This window comes from Nesoenas mayeri (genome assembly GCF_963082525.1).
Source record: "Nesoenas mayeri genome assembly, chromosome: 1".
In the NCBI taxonomy this organism is placed as follows: Eukaryota; Metazoa; Chordata; class Aves; order Columbiformes; family Columbidae; genus Nesoenas; species Nesoenas mayeri.
The window spans coordinates 17,266,738-17,282,194 of record NC_137541.1 but is presented as its reverse complement, the minus strand read 5'-3'; the positions used below and the strand labels follow the sequence as shown (position 1 = coordinate 17,282,194).

Sequence of the window (15,457 nt, the reverse complement as noted above, 5' to 3'; positions counted from 1 at the left end):
CACCACCTTTTATGACAAGACTTTTAACTCTGAAACTTCAATTTGTGGTAAGTTTTTGCATACACTTGTCAACTTCAGGCACATACAAAAAGAGGCACCTAATGTGCACATTTCTAAGTGCACTAGATACCCTTGAGGCACAGTACAGAACGACCTTTCATTCATTCATATTACTGTGCTGTACTGTTCTAATAGACAGAGATCTTTCTTTAATGGCTCCATAATGATTAATACACTAGACTAGAGAGAAGGGAAAAAAAAATCAGTAGTAGAGAGGGGCAGAGATGAAGCCTCTGTCAAGGGAACGGCTGACAGCAGAGACAGAAATATCTGCCCACTGAAGATGTAGACAAGGGGACCAGGACTCAAATTTCACATACCTATGCTCAGTTCCAAGGCACTAATCTTGCTCTTTCAAGCCCACTAGTTCTGTACTTGGATTTTAATAAAAACAAAGAACCAGCAGCAGTGGAAGCACAGCACTGCTCACATGTATCTGAAAAGACAGGCAGCCTAACTTAAGCACAAGACTTGCATTCACTTGTGTGTGATTTCAACAGCTCCCAAAGGTACTAAACAGGAAGAAACGAACAAGACTTGATCTCCTCATGACCAGTGTAATAACACTATAATACTAAGTTGCTCACAGAGCCTACTACAGAAAGCCACCCTGTATAAGCAATTTAAGATTTGAGTTTTAGTCACTGAATTAAAAACAATTTAGGCACAATTCAACCACATGATCTCAATAAGAAACAGAGGCATAATAGAGAATCACACTGTTCACACAACCTCAGTCTCTATTTTAACACTGACTCAAACATACAAACATTACTTTCTCTGCTCCCTGCATCTCTGCAGCACAGGGGATTATTTCTTTCCCCTTCATTTTATGGATTGGCAGTAGCACTTAGTGGCCAGATGTCTGTGAGGGCCAAATGCTAATCCCCTAAACTTCCCATCTGAAACTTATCCCTTGTGAGTCAGACCCCTTTTCTCATACAAGTTTCCTCATTTTGCTCATACCTGTAACACAGCTGTTGCTCTTGGACTGTTCCAGCATCACACTGAGTTTGAAGCTCCCAAACACCAGGAGCAGGGCAAAACAAGTCCGATGCTGTTGCTGATCTCTTCCTTCTCTCCCTTTCTCTGTTTTTAAAATATTGATACCCAACTGTTTCCCAAGGCCTTTGATCATGAAAGCACACTTAACAGTATGTAATCAGCCAGAAAGCAAAGTGTTTCTCTTCAGATTACCTCCTCAACACACAGAGCTCAACAATTTGAGAAAACAGAGACCATCACTGCAGATGTGTAGCTAGAAGAATTTATAGCTAATGGAAGCTGTAGGTTTACCTCGCTATTCCCTCAGCCACACCATCCTGGAGCTACTATCCTCCTGAAGAAACACAGACAATAGTATTTAGGGTTTAAGATCAATCTTCATGCAGCTTCTAGCTCTGTCATCCAGACCTTCTGATTAGATAAAAGGGTATTCCCTGCTCTCCACACATAAATGTAATGCTTTAGGTTAATGAAAATAAGCCAGTATTTACCCACAAAAACCTCAGCAAACACCATGTTGGAAGAGCAGCAGCACAGATTAGTCCCTGTATACACAATACAGACATCTTAACAAATGACAGATGTCTTAAGCAGAATAAGAGCAAAGCAAAGGCATTCAACAGACCTTCCCTGTCTGAGGAGCCTGAGGACTTTCATATAATAGACTTTTTGTGAATGAAAAATGTTCTGTCATTACCACTTGTTTGTTCAATGATCATAGGAAAAAACTTCTGGCAAAATAGCTCCATATATGCAGGATTGTATGTGATGCTATACAGGCCCAGCTAAATTTAAAAAACCTAATAGCTACAGAACAGCATCCAGGCTGCCAACCCCCAAGGAGATGCTTAAACCTATACAGTTCAGAGTCTCTTAGTTTAACACTTGCGGTGAGTAAGCCCTGTGCTTCTAGAAATGAGCTTTCAGACAACAGCCTGACCACAGTTTGGGGATAAAAACTGCACGGTGAGTTTCCAAATAAGACGGTACAAATTCTGACTTCCAAGTCACATTCTAGAATACAGTTAAATGGATTAATCATAATTTAGATGGTGGCACTCCAAGCTCAAGGATCCATGGCCATTTTTTAACAGTTAAAGCAGATTTTTTTTTTTTTTAATGTAACCAATATTTAACTTTTTCTGAAGCACTTAAAACAGCAGCTCTGTTTGAGTGCTTTTGCTTACAAGCACCAAAAAGTTGTAGCACCTGAAGAGTCTTTCTCACCTCCTGCTCAGGTTTAAACCAGCTCTACAGCATGGAAGCATTACTGGATACAACACGGCAGTGAAGAACAAGATGGTGTGACCCTCTAACCCTAATGAAGCCACCAGCTCTACAGTCCTGCCCAGTGCCATTTGAGTAGATTTGAGCTGCTCAGACTGAAAAGAAGTCTTCCCTTCATATCTGTTCGTTAGTAACCCAACAAAACAAATAAAAATCAGACAGCGTTCAGAAACACATCCAAGGTTAACAAGCCTGTCAACCCACAACATCTAAAATTAATAATAGGGACAAGGAACTCTAATACGAATAAATTAATTTGATGTTTCCACAAAATGAAAGTCTATTACTGGAAGCTTACTTCCTAGTCCATGAATCTTCAAGTCTTAAATCCAAAATATAGGGACAAAGAATTATTAATTTCTGTTAATTTTCTGTCTGATAACTATGTAACATAATATAATGATACTTAAATCAGGTACTTACAGGGTCTCTCAGCTCTTCATTGTCTCGAGTTGACGTTCGAGGTATTTTCACTGGAATTTCATCTCCACATTCAGTGTCTGAAGCATTTGGAGACTCTGCTAAATCAAGGAACTCATCTCTCTTGTGACCTCTGAACCTTATTTTGTCCAACTTCTTTAGCATGTTCAGCACTGCACTTTTCTGCTTTACCTTAACATGACGGTTGGAGTCCCTGCAAGAAACAAGACATGAAGAGTACTTTAGAAAGCTTGCAATAAGCCTAAATACACACACTGTAATCCCTAAATACTTCTAACTATCTTTCAAGGGCCTTCCTGTCACCAGAGGAAAAACACGCTGCAGCTTAGCTTTTTAACAGGCATTTTTTTCCAGGGTGTAACAGATGCATAGTTTGTTTTTCAGTAGTTGATGATTTACCATCTTCCCACATTATTATGGCCTCTTTCTCATGGCTATTTTTGAAGCAAGTCAGAATGGGCACAAACTAACAACCTGCACTCCAAAGAAAGATTAGGAAGTCAGTTCCTAACAGGCTGCTTGAAACAAGAAAGAGGTGAGCTGGTAAGTCCAAATTCTTCAGCTTGCTGATACTCCCAATCAAACATGGAAATCCACCAAACTTCACAACCAATCTTCAAATTTGTAGAAAAAATGAAGCAAAAGAGTAGCGAGGCTATCACACCTTCCTACTGCTTCAGGCTACAAAACCAGAAAGTACCAAGGGTTTGTTAAAGAAAGCCACCAGACAGAGTCATGCAGAAGATCCCACCAAAAACTAGAGATTGTTGAAATCGACCATAAACCACATACAAATGCACTGCCAAGATCTTTAAAATTACCACAACTGACTCTGCTAGGTTGCTTTTTCTTCTAACTAGCATGACCAAAACCTTACTGTAAGATAATGAACGTAACCAGTATTTCTGCAGAATGTGTTGGTGCCGTGACATCCAGAGGAATGAGAAACGCCCAGGACATTTCACTTCCAGAGAGAGTTTTTGACATGAGCAATACTTAAATTATAAATAAAACTGGGAGAAGCATTTTTGCTTTTTAAAAGACAATAGAAGGAAGCTTAATTAATGTATGATTAATATATGATTCTATGTATGTAACTCATTGTAATAGTAGCTTTCCAAGACACTGGACTGCACCATTTCTGATGTAAACCAGACCTGATGAATTGCTTAAATTCAATGCTCTACGTATATCACAAACTGTACCAAGAGGTCCTAAGTTCCATCTTTTAAAAAGATTTTTAGAATAGTTCCTTGATCCTGCCACTCCAGCAAGTTACTGCTCTGGCAGTTTATAACAAACCAGACGCAATTTTCTCTCCTACAAACTCTGCTCCTCAGCTCAGAGTGCTCCCTTTGGAGGGTGCCGCAACACCCCCCCAAATGGAATTTTGCAGGGGTAAAAATCTATTTTGAGGCACTTGTTCCTTTTACTATCCTTTTTTCCTTATGGTCAACACTGCCCTCCTCTTCACTACAAAACATGCTTAGGTTCGTGGCACATCATTGCAGGCACTGGTGTGAGGCGAAAAAGCGACAGGCAGGTCTAGACACGCGTCGCTTCAGACAGAAATAAAGAGCAAGGAAGAGGAGCCCTTTGCTACTGGCTTTGCAGTTGAGGCAACTCTCACCTCCAAACACAAGCCTCCTTTCAACAGAGCTCTGTCTTTCCCTGTGGATTCTCCGCTTACCCTAACACTTTGGCAGTGACTATCCACGCCAAGTTCAAAACAGATCGTTCCCTTCAAAATCTGCCTAACTTTGCACCTCTGCCAAGGTTTACTAGCACCATTCACTTAAACACAGAAGTTTGAAACTAATACAAATCCCCTACAGTGCAGCTGGAAAAAAAAAAATCCACGAAACTCCTCCTTTATCAGAGATACTTTCAAGCCACAGCACTGTGTTTAACATTTCACTTAGGAGAATCACTTGTGGTAACTCAGACCAAGGTTATTTTCTATGAACAGCTTTTTTTTGAAGTTCTATTGCTTGTCAAAGCTAAGTTGAAAATAGAAACACTTCTTGCTCATTCATTGACTATTTGACGAAGAAACTTGTCAGCTATCACATCCAGAAATACCTCTAGGCCCTACTATTAATAGCAACTAGAGAACAAATGCTAACAGGGAAGTTTAAACCTCTGATAAGCACTGGCACAATTGTATCAGGCTCTCCCCATCTCAAAGGTCTCCATCTGTGTTCAACCAGTTTTACATAAAACACAAATCAGACCTACAGCAAAGCAGCTGTAAACCAAACCCTGTTTGTTCATCATCCATGCCGTCAGTGCTAATGATCTAAAGCCATATGAAGAAACAATCAGGTTGGCTGAGTGCTATCCCTGTGCTGGCCGGCACTTACCAGCCCACAGCAGGGGAGGACAAGCACACATCCTGGGCCTTCTCCATCCCTCTTACGGAGCGAGTAGCTAATCCAAGGCTGCAGATGAGCATTGCTGTCCTGGGCAGAACTGGGAAGTCCTCAGTGTTCTCCTGTTAAAGTCCCATTTATCCACCACTCTGCAAAGAACAGGGCTAGATCTGGACCTCTTTTTATAGCCCGGTATATACAGCACTTGAATGGACATTTCAAGATCTGAATTCAGTTTTCCCCTTAGAGCGGACTCATGTTCGCTTATCACACAAAACAAGTGAGAGGCAACAAAAACATCTGAGACAGAGTGATCTCCAACCCTTCTCTTCAAGCTTTACCTTCAGGTAATGAAGAATGAATCAGAGAAAGACCTGAGCTGGAAGGAACAAGGATCATCGAGTTCAACTCCTGTCCCTGCACATGACAACCCCACAGTTAACACCGTGTGTCTGAGGGTGTTGTCCAGTCTCTTCTTGAACACTGTCAGGCTTGGGGCCGTGACACCTCCCTGGGGAGCCTGTTCCAGTGCTCCAGCACCCTCTGGGGGAAGAACCTTTTCCTAATGTCCAGCCTAAACCTCCCCTGGCACATCTTCCTGCTGTTCCACCGGGTTCTATCATTGGTGGCTAAAGAGAAGAGTTCAGCACCTCCTTCTCCCCTTCTGAGGAAGCTGTAGCCACAATGAGGTCTCTCCTCTGTCTCCTCTTCTCTAGGCCGAACAAAACAAGGGACTTCAGCCGCTCCTCACACAGCTTCCTCTCTAAACCCTTCACCAACTTTATAGCCCTCTTCTGGACACTTAATATACATATATTTTTTTTTACCCTGCAGTGCCCAGACCTGCACCCAGTGCTGCAGGTGAGGCCGCACCAGTGCAGAGCAGAGCGGGACAATCCCCTCCCTGCCCGGCTGTTCTGGATGCACCCAGGACATGGTTCCCCTCTTGGCTGCCAGGGCCACTGTTGGCTCATGTTCAAGTTGGCATTGACCAGAACCCGCAGATCCCTCTCCACAGAGTCCATGAAAGACCCACAGGGCCGGTGAAAAGGCCCAGCAGTGGAACTGTCTGGTTTGGACACGGACTGGGAACACCAAGTCTTGAACTCCAGCCTCCTCCTAGGACAGTTCATGCATCTCAGCCCTGGTCACAGAATAACCTGGCCAACGGATGTACCAAGGAACACATTTATGGTATATTTTACTAGTAAAACTGATGTACCTGCCCTTAAGTGTGTTACCATCGGCTCTTTTTAGAATGCAAACCTTTGTTTAAAGCACTAACAGATCACTCCACCGAACACAGCTTCAATTCTGTAACACAGAGGCTAGCAAAACCCGATGTCATCGGTGCCAATATTTTTCAAGTATTATTCAGTAGGTTGACCATTAAAAGAGGAACTAGTAAAGAATCATGTTCCTACGCATTTTTAAGTGCTGTAAGTACAAAAAGCTGTTATATAAAAATATATGCTCAGTTATAATTTAAAAATAATAAGATCTTCTTGTCTAAAAATTGTTTTGAGTGTACCAGGCTCCCAGATTACTTACAGCTACATTAGATTAACCTAAGAAAAAACCTAAGCTTGCCAACAAGCTCCTATAGAAACCCATTATCTGGCCTCCAGCCAAATACACGATCTAAGACAGGCTTTTTATGTCAGCAGCCTGTTCTTGCAACTAGCAACTTTTTTTTAGATACACATCAATAAATATGGTGACACTTAAGCAGTTTCAAGCTTGCTAGAAAAAAAGCTTCTCAGAGATTCTGTATTCCAAGTAGCTTGAGTCAAAGGTAGATAAGCTTGAGGGAGCTTTTGTAAAAGGCAAGACCAGAATCTGACCTAGAATTAGCTTTATTGTAAAACAGAGTAACTAAATATCAAAAACACCTGCTTCACCCTCATGGCTATTCACCCCCTCACCCATCCACATCTTGGCCTCAGCTGGTTCAGCTCAATAATTTTCAGGCTGTTTCTAGTACTTCCCCACACCAGCAACACTAAAACCAACATGCAGTTTTGCACATGCAGAGCTCAGAACATGAATGTAGACCCACATCTCCTTCTGCTTTCAAACTAAGTATTAAAAAAAAATTATGAAATTATAATAAAAATAGAACTATTTTTAATTCCATGCGTTGCTAACACTAATTACCCAGCACTGTCATACACATGACAATAATTGTTCCCACTACCATACAACAAACAAGCTATAAATAAGCATTAAGACTGGTGTCATGCTTGCAAATTACTAACTTGAGCAAAATAAAAATCAAATCCATCTTCCCTAACCAAGTCTATTTCAGCATACAAACACCCTACCATTAATGCGAGCAACAGGAGATCTTTCCCACATTCAATGCTGTAACAGAAAGTGCTGCAGAGCACAGTAAGGCAGACGCTGACTCTGCAAGACCAATTTAGGTCCAACTTTGTTGCACCTCAGCCAGATCTAATAATACAAGCAGGTCCTCTGTCATAATATAGTAAGGATATCTTACATTAGCGTGCTTATAAACAAGGCTGTTCAGGCACCCAGGTTTTTAAGGAGGTGGCTTTTCTTTCTCTTGTTGCAGCAGCAGAGGTCAAACCAGCAAAATTAAACAGCAGCCTGTAAAAATTATCTTCAAGTTCCAAACCATCGAGTAAAAAACTAGGCAACAGTTTATGTATACAGGGCTTCATTAGTTAAAAGGTCTATATCTTCCACATTACAAAAAAAGAAGAAACCACAAAGAACAACAAAAACTAAACAACAAAACAATCAAAAGCAAAAACAAAACAAAACAAAAAAAACAACAAACAAACAAAGAAACCCCACACCACACCACTAAAATAACCTTTAAATGTGCTTTTTTATTTGCCATTGATATCCGGTTGTTAAAGCAAATCCTTCAAGGCTTAGGTATTACTCCTTCTACAGAGGGCCAGAGATGACTTTATTTAAACCTGATACGAAAACCATTAATTAACCCCTAAACAACTGTCAGATGCTCAGTTTAAGTGAATATATCAAGACCTCAAAATCCAAACCAACATATGCACAGATTACAAACTTATGTTAAGCAAAGAAAACCCAAATTTTCACAACCTGTCACGTGGAAATCATAAGGAGATCTAGCATGGCTCTTCCTTCCTGTGTTTACCGAAAGGCTTCATCAAGGAGACAATCAGCTGTTGGGGAATGACAAGAGCCAGCCTGCCGGCTTAGTCTTGGGGGGCAGTTTGGGTTACAGGGCTCACTCCTATGGACATCATCCCCCCACACTTTGTGCCACTGCTCCCCCCATGCTCTGCTCTTGAACAGACAGGGAGGAGGTTGGGATGCAGAAGGGAGGACAGAACTCGTGGAATGGCAGCATTCAATGCATCGCTGCGGTCTGAAATCCACCTCAACTCGCCCCAGTCTCTCCTACAAGTGGTTTTAGTTTTCTGTTGTTGCATCTCGTTCTTACACAGAACATGCTGAATAAGCGGGCTGGTAGACCCGGCAGAGATTGAACAGGTAAGTTTTCACGCGCACTTTATTGGAGAAAGGACTCTGTTTCGCAACACGGCGATTCAGTTTTCCTTAGCTGCTAACTAAACACAAACCAGCTACACAAAGTCAAACCTCTTTGCCTCAGTAAGTGTTCATCTGGAGCCTGAGGGGAAGAAAAAAAGAAATAAATAAAACAACATTAAAACATCATAGATTAATTTCATCTTGGGTCAAAAAGGCCACGTGAGACTATGACACAGCAAAGGAAACTTCAAAGCACCTGTGCTCTTTGGCTAGAAAAACAGTGTTTCAGAAAACTGAAGACGACATTGGAGTTGAAGCAAATCTAGCATAGCCCTGAGCTCTCATCCTCACACCCCATCTCCTTCATATTCCTCTTTTAATCTCAAAACGCCTTCCACAGAAGTTCAGGGTAAGAGCTCTGGTACCCAGGAAAAGCCAGGCTCTGTGTGTATCAATAGATCACAGACACTGTGTCAACACCAGGATGTTTCGGTCTTATCATGAAGGAGGGACATGCAAATCAAGGGAGTGGAAGGTATTATGACTACATTAAGTGTTCATTACTTCTTCACTGAAATTCTCCTGGGTGTTATTTTGAAAAGAGCTGACAAGAGAACAGGAACACAAGAAGACACACTCAAGGTCATCCACATACCAACTGATACTGAAAAAAAAAGCTTGGTCTGCTCTTTTTTTTCTGGACATCTCTAAAACTGGGAACTTCAAGGAGTAGATCTAAGCTTAAAAGAGACAGATGGTCCAGCTCTGTGAACTGCTCTGTGCAAAAAGTTTCCTCTTGCTACACAAGTACTTCCCTCCTAATTTTTCATCCTAATGGACAGAATCTCATCTCAAGTCACTGTCCGAACATTTTGTACTTATTAATATTTAAGAAACTAACTGGAGAAAGATCAACTGACTGCACTTGAGAGCGCCTTCTCTGCTCAGCTTTTCTTTGCCTCATACACACACTTCTCCCAATCTGGAATTCAGAAGGCTCACATTTGTGAAGAAAGCCAAACCTTACCCACAGTGTCTCTTCTTGAGCAACAGGGAATGGTTTTGTATAGAAGAAGCTGGCACCTTTCAATAAAACTTCACATTAAGTTCAACTCAACAAGATGCTGAAGCACACAGAAGGAACACAAACTTCATTCAACGCAGTCCTTTCATGAATGGTGCCCATGTGAGACTTGTATCACCCAGGACTATGCAATATGTTAAATTACCTGTATGTCATCATTTCTCATGGGAAAACAAGAAACTGCAATACTTTGGGCCAAATATCCAGCTGGACTGGTCAAGAGGAGCTTACAAACACTCTCCAAAAGTTGCAAGTGTTGTGCAAATGCCCTCAATTTCTGACATCAACAAACACGCAGAGCTTGACCTTCAGAGCTGAGCTCTCCCCACGCTCAACCCAACACAGGTTCATCCTGAAATTAGTCACCACCTTAGCATCACAGTCTGGTAAAGTGTCCCTCTAACTACGTCACCCTTGGCCCCAGGGGCATCACATGATGCAATGCATACAGCAAGCAAATTGCTTTCTGGTTTTGAGTAACACCTACTACAAGCTCCCAACCCCTTCAGGGTCAGACATCCTTAAAACTCTAGGGATAGACTAGACTGGGTAGGGACAGACTAGAGGGATAGATATTGTTGTGGTTTTTTGCATGAGAGTTGAAGCTATCAGTTAGGCTACCTATGGTGTGGAGAATTACTATGCTTAGTAATTCAGGTTTACTTTGAGTTTAAAGGGAGATGAACAAAGAAAACCCCACCACAATCATCTCCTCTGTGTCACAGACTGCTGGCAGAACCAACACTCAATTAGCACAGGTCGGAAATGAGCAGGAAGTTGCGTTTCAGTGTTGCAGGCTTAATTAGATGCAGCTATTAATTAAGCATCAACTATGAAACAATTTAAATTGTCCACTGACTAGGGGGAGGAGGGGAGGGAGAAAAGAAAAATGTAGAAAGCTGTGTAATATGCACTATGGTAGAACACGGGGACTGGAGACAGAAGTTCAACATACTGATCTTGCCTGCCAGCGGTGAGGTTGTCACAGCAACCATAATGCAGCTTCATGAATATGCATTACACTAAAATCTATTTTTTTCCCAAAAGAGACAGACGTGTCATTCAGCTCACAACATGAAGCTGCCTGGGAGATGAATCGGGGTTGTACAATAAAAGTGCCTTGTCTTCAAAACCATCAGCTCAGCTGCCGTAGACAGGAGGGGTTGGGGGAAGAGGGAAGACACAGAACATGGCGGCAGGGGGCTGCAGGACTCTCTTCTGTACCTGCCCCGGCCAGAGGCTACTTCAGACATATCCAGCAACATTTTATTTCAGAGGTTCCCAAAATGAGCTGCTCAGTCCCTGCAAAGTTTCAAACCTGTGCAAGTCATCAGCATGAATCCCCCAAACACCTGGGGACAGACCCTTTGGCCAGCCAGAGGAGGAGGCACCTCCAGTGACCCTGCACAGAGGAATGGAACGGGGAGCTGCTGCTCCCACTGCTAGCGCAGTGCCAAGGCAGCTGGAACTGGGGTGCCTTGGCTTGATCACCACTGGAAAACTGCAGGTAGAGGGACTCACTTTAAAACAAACGAACAAAAAAACAAACAACATGAAACACACACAGGTGTACCTGTACAGGTCACACCCCAGTGTGTCAGGAAAGAAACCGAAAGCAGTGACTATTTCAGCTGAGCAGCTGTACTTCCTACTTAATCACCCACTTAATATTACACCTCCAAAAACACAGCTCTTGCACAAACATGTTGACATGTTACACACCTCTGTTTCTCTTTCATAACAAAATCCAAAAATTAGCAAGCTTTGTTAAATTAATTCTTCTGTAAACTGGAAATTTTAGCTGCCAAAACAGGAAGATAAAGCTCACTTTTTCCTCCAGACACCTGTGTGGGAAAAAAAGTAAAGCATTCACTATACCATCTGCAGAGCAGCACCAAAAAGCCCTGCAAGGAAAGGGCTTCACTTGCAGAGAGGAGCTCAAGTAGTATGGATGGACTGGAGGAGCCACTAGGTCAAGCCATGGGGCAGTGAGTAGCTGCTCAGCCCTGGTGTTCACCAGCTGCTCTGCCTGGCAGATACCCTGTGAGGGTCAGCATGTCACAATATTAATAAAAGCCTATTTTCCTCCAGGTGAAACCCTCCTTTTCCCGTCACCCACTGCGCCTTCCCCCACTACATACCCATCCCAAGCCCAGCCAAGCCTGAAGCCCACTTGATCACAGGCTGACACCAAAGGGAGCAACCCATTCATTTCTGCCATGGCCTTCATGTCACTTGACCATTCATGCAGTTTATCAGCTCATTGCTGATACAACTAATTTTTGTGTTTGTTTTCTGGCAAGGTCAGTCTAACTGGAGCAGACAGCTATGCAGCCTCACTCACTCATGGTTGCACAAGCTGCTAGAGCTGTTGTGCCTCCCAAACAGAAAATGTTTCTGGTCAGGGGCAGAGGGAAAAAGCATCCTTTTACAGCAGCCACCTGCACTTAAATCAGGTTAAATGACTGCAAAGCCTCACCCTAAAGACAGCGTTTATGAAGCTGCCATGAGGCACATTTCAGAAACCAGTCCCATGACAGAGCTTCAATCTCCTCTGAAGGACGCGAGAAGAGCTTGTCACAGCTCGGCATTGACAAAAAGCTTTTTCTGCGTCTTCACTGTGAATTTTGTCTACTGGTGAGGGCAGCTGAGGGCGAAGGTGGGAAGATGAACACCACCAGCTCAGCAAGAGCCTCTCTATACAAGAAGGCTTAGGCAGCTCAGGTCTAGCTGGGCTTCAACCAAATCAGAAGCACCGAGCAAGCGCTGCCATAAGCAACCACCACAGCTGCTGCCTGTAAAAACATACAGACATGGGGGTGATGGATCAGGGGAGAAGGATGTGACATGACTAAAACAGGGTGAGATTAGGCCATCACTGAGTATATCTCCTCTTCTACTGTTCAAATGGAAGTGTAAGAAGCCTAGCTTGACATAGCATTCAGAACAAAAGTTAGCCTTTTACAATCTGCTTTAAAATAAACATTTGAAGTCAGAAGTACACATACTGGCATGGAACATCTTATTGAGACTAATAAGTTTATTATGGAAGGTGCTCGCTGTTTAGAAAGTGTGAGCTCTCCCAGCACTGTCAAAGAATTTTAATTCTATCCTCTCAAGTAAAAAAAGGTGCAAGTTACTGAGACCAATGCAGTTATACCTGTTATATGCTGTTCATCGTCCATAGATACAGATATAGACATATCAGAGGATGGGGATTCTGCTAAAAAAAAGAAAAGAGACACTGTGGAAATGAACCATAAACCAGGCTTAGAGAAAGACAGCTTGAGAACAGCCTTCCAAGGGCTATGCAGAACGGCTTGGACCTAGCAGGTATTTCTTTGAGAGGAGACCCTCAGCAGTGGGCAAGTACTTCCTCAGCTGGCAGCTCACCCAGCAATCTTCAGAAACAGAACAAAGGTATATAACATAGTCTAGTCTTGAAGAATGACTATGTATTCTTTATTTTAAAAAATATTTCACCTTGCTATTCACTTAAGAGAACTAAGAGGTACACATCTGAGTAGGACACAGCTCACAGCCAACGACTGTAGCCTGATTAATTTCTGCTGAGCTCCACGCAGTGCATGAAACCCGCTGCTAAAGAGAAGCCGCCCCAGCCCTTACAAACAACCATCCGCATAACACATGTAGCCAACTTGCACATGTGAGCAACGCTTCACACATCACACGGTGCCAAGATACCCGTGCATTATGATTTCTCTTATAGCAAGACTACAGCGAAGGAATTACTAAAGCTATCGGGCAAAAGACCACAAAACTACAACCGCTGTATTACATGTGCAGTGATAAAATGAACTCCTCTACCTTTTTGTTCACAAAACAATCACAGAGCCACGTTCATACTCCCCTAATCATTCAGCTATTGGGGCACCTCACTGAGAACCAGGCTAAGGGGCTAACGCCAGAGTACAGCAAGATGGTCTATTTTAAGGGGCTTCCATCAATTTAGGGAGACACTTCAGCAGAAGCCAACATTAACATCTTTGTCAGTGAGTAACAAGATTCCATCAAACCATCTAGATGCAAGTTTTCAGCAGAAGACTCCTAGGAGGCGGTGATTTTATGTACATTTCACAACTTGCTTCTGCAAGCTTTAACTATTCTACCGCTGATCTGAGAATTCATGAAGCCTCTGAATTATTTATGTTGCAAAAACAAAGCACACCAAAACCCAAGTGTTTCAGATGTGCTGCCTACAGAAACCAATGACAGGCACAGCCAAGGGAAGGAATTGAGTATTTTTCCAAACACCAGTAGCTCTCCAACCGCCACATGGTCATAAAAATTATTTTAATGACTTAGGAGTTTTTTAACTTTTCCCCTCATGGGTAAATAAGTTCAACAGTACATGAAGAACTACAAAGACACAGCTAGCACATGACAATTACAACCACCACTATAATTAAGAACCTTTAATTTCCTTCCTATATACTAGCCTTGAGCTTACAAAGAATGTGTATAATCCACAAATCCCACACATTTCCATGTGAGAAGCAGTGCCGCTGTTCATTCTGTGCATTCTCCCTTCCTCCCAAAAAAAGCCTTGAAAATGCTCCTGAAGTTGGTGCTATGGGCACAGAACACACAGGGCAGGAAAAACAATCAAAACACCACGTAGATTATGTCAGTTTGCGATGTTGAAATTCCTCATCATTTCAACTTCTAAATGAAGGGGCATGAAGTATTGTGTAAAAACTTGCATAAATAATATGTAAAAGAACACTGTGTGAAAGATAGTTATGCTGCACAACACACAAAGAAGAGATTTAGCCAAGTAACCTAAATGAAGGAGTAGCAGAAACAGCAAGTTTCAAACAAGGTCTGGCTTCAGGCATCAGCTTCATTTCTGGCACAGTCTACACTACACAGCCACTTGTAAAAGCCTTGTAAACTATTCCTTGAAATCTTATCACAAGAGTAAAAACTCAAGGTCATGCTCCCACCAGCCTGACAGAAACGTGAAGAGCAGCTCCGCAGGAAAGCAGCGCTCTGGAAAAGAGCCTCCTCCATCCCACCCACACAGCCCAAAGGAGGAGAAGGATGTTTTTCTCCACGTAGCAGAGTTTGGAAATAGCAGAGGAAGTTGCATGACATGGGAAAGCACCAAACTCCTCCTCTAGGTATAGGATCGTAGAATCATTTTGGTTGGAAGAGACCCTCAGGATCATCGAGTCCAACCATAACCTAACTCTAGCACTAAACCATGTCCCTAAGAACCTCATCTACACGTCTTTTAAACACCTCCAGGGATGGTGACTCAACCACTTCCCTGGGCAGCCTGTTCCAATGCCTGACGACCCTTTCTGTGTAGAAATGTTTCCTAATATCCAATGTGAACCTCCCCTGGTTCAACTTGTGGCTATTTCCTCACAGAGACCTCTCCTCCAGTTCTTCAGAGCACAACTATTTATGTAAGTCCATCTGCACAGTCGGCACATTTGCTATAAAAAGTACTGAATCACTTCACCCAGAAGACAGGTTTGACATCTGAACTGCCATTACCTGTTTAAATAATTTAGCTATTTAACTGACTTCTCTTAACACAGTGAACTGGCAGGCTTGAGGCTGAAAGGCCCTTCTGTTCAAGGTAATCTCCCCTAGAGGAGCAAACCTCCATTCCCTCACATTTCAAAATGCATCATTCCCTCAGCAGGCAGAATATCTGCTCTTTGTCCTC

At 42.6% G+C, this 15,457-nt stretch overlaps 1 protein-coding gene across 1 annotated transcript in view; it reads right to left on the bottom strand.

Annotated features, from left to right (window-relative positions):
* The window catches only part of GRAMD4 (GRAM domain containing 4), a gene marked incomplete at its 3' end in the record, with an annotated part of 50,727 nt that extends 47,775 nt beyond the window's left edge, over positions 1-2,952 (bottom strand). Inside the window, exon 1 of the mRNA XM_080363424.1 lies at positions 2,776-2,952. Coding sequence (XP_080219550.1) covers positions 2,776-2,937 — 162 coding nt within the window. The 5' untranslated portion in view covers positions 2,938-2,952. The remainder of the gene's footprint in view (positions 1-2,775) is intronic.
* Between the last annotated feature and the right edge of the window lie 12,505 nt (positions 2,953-15,457).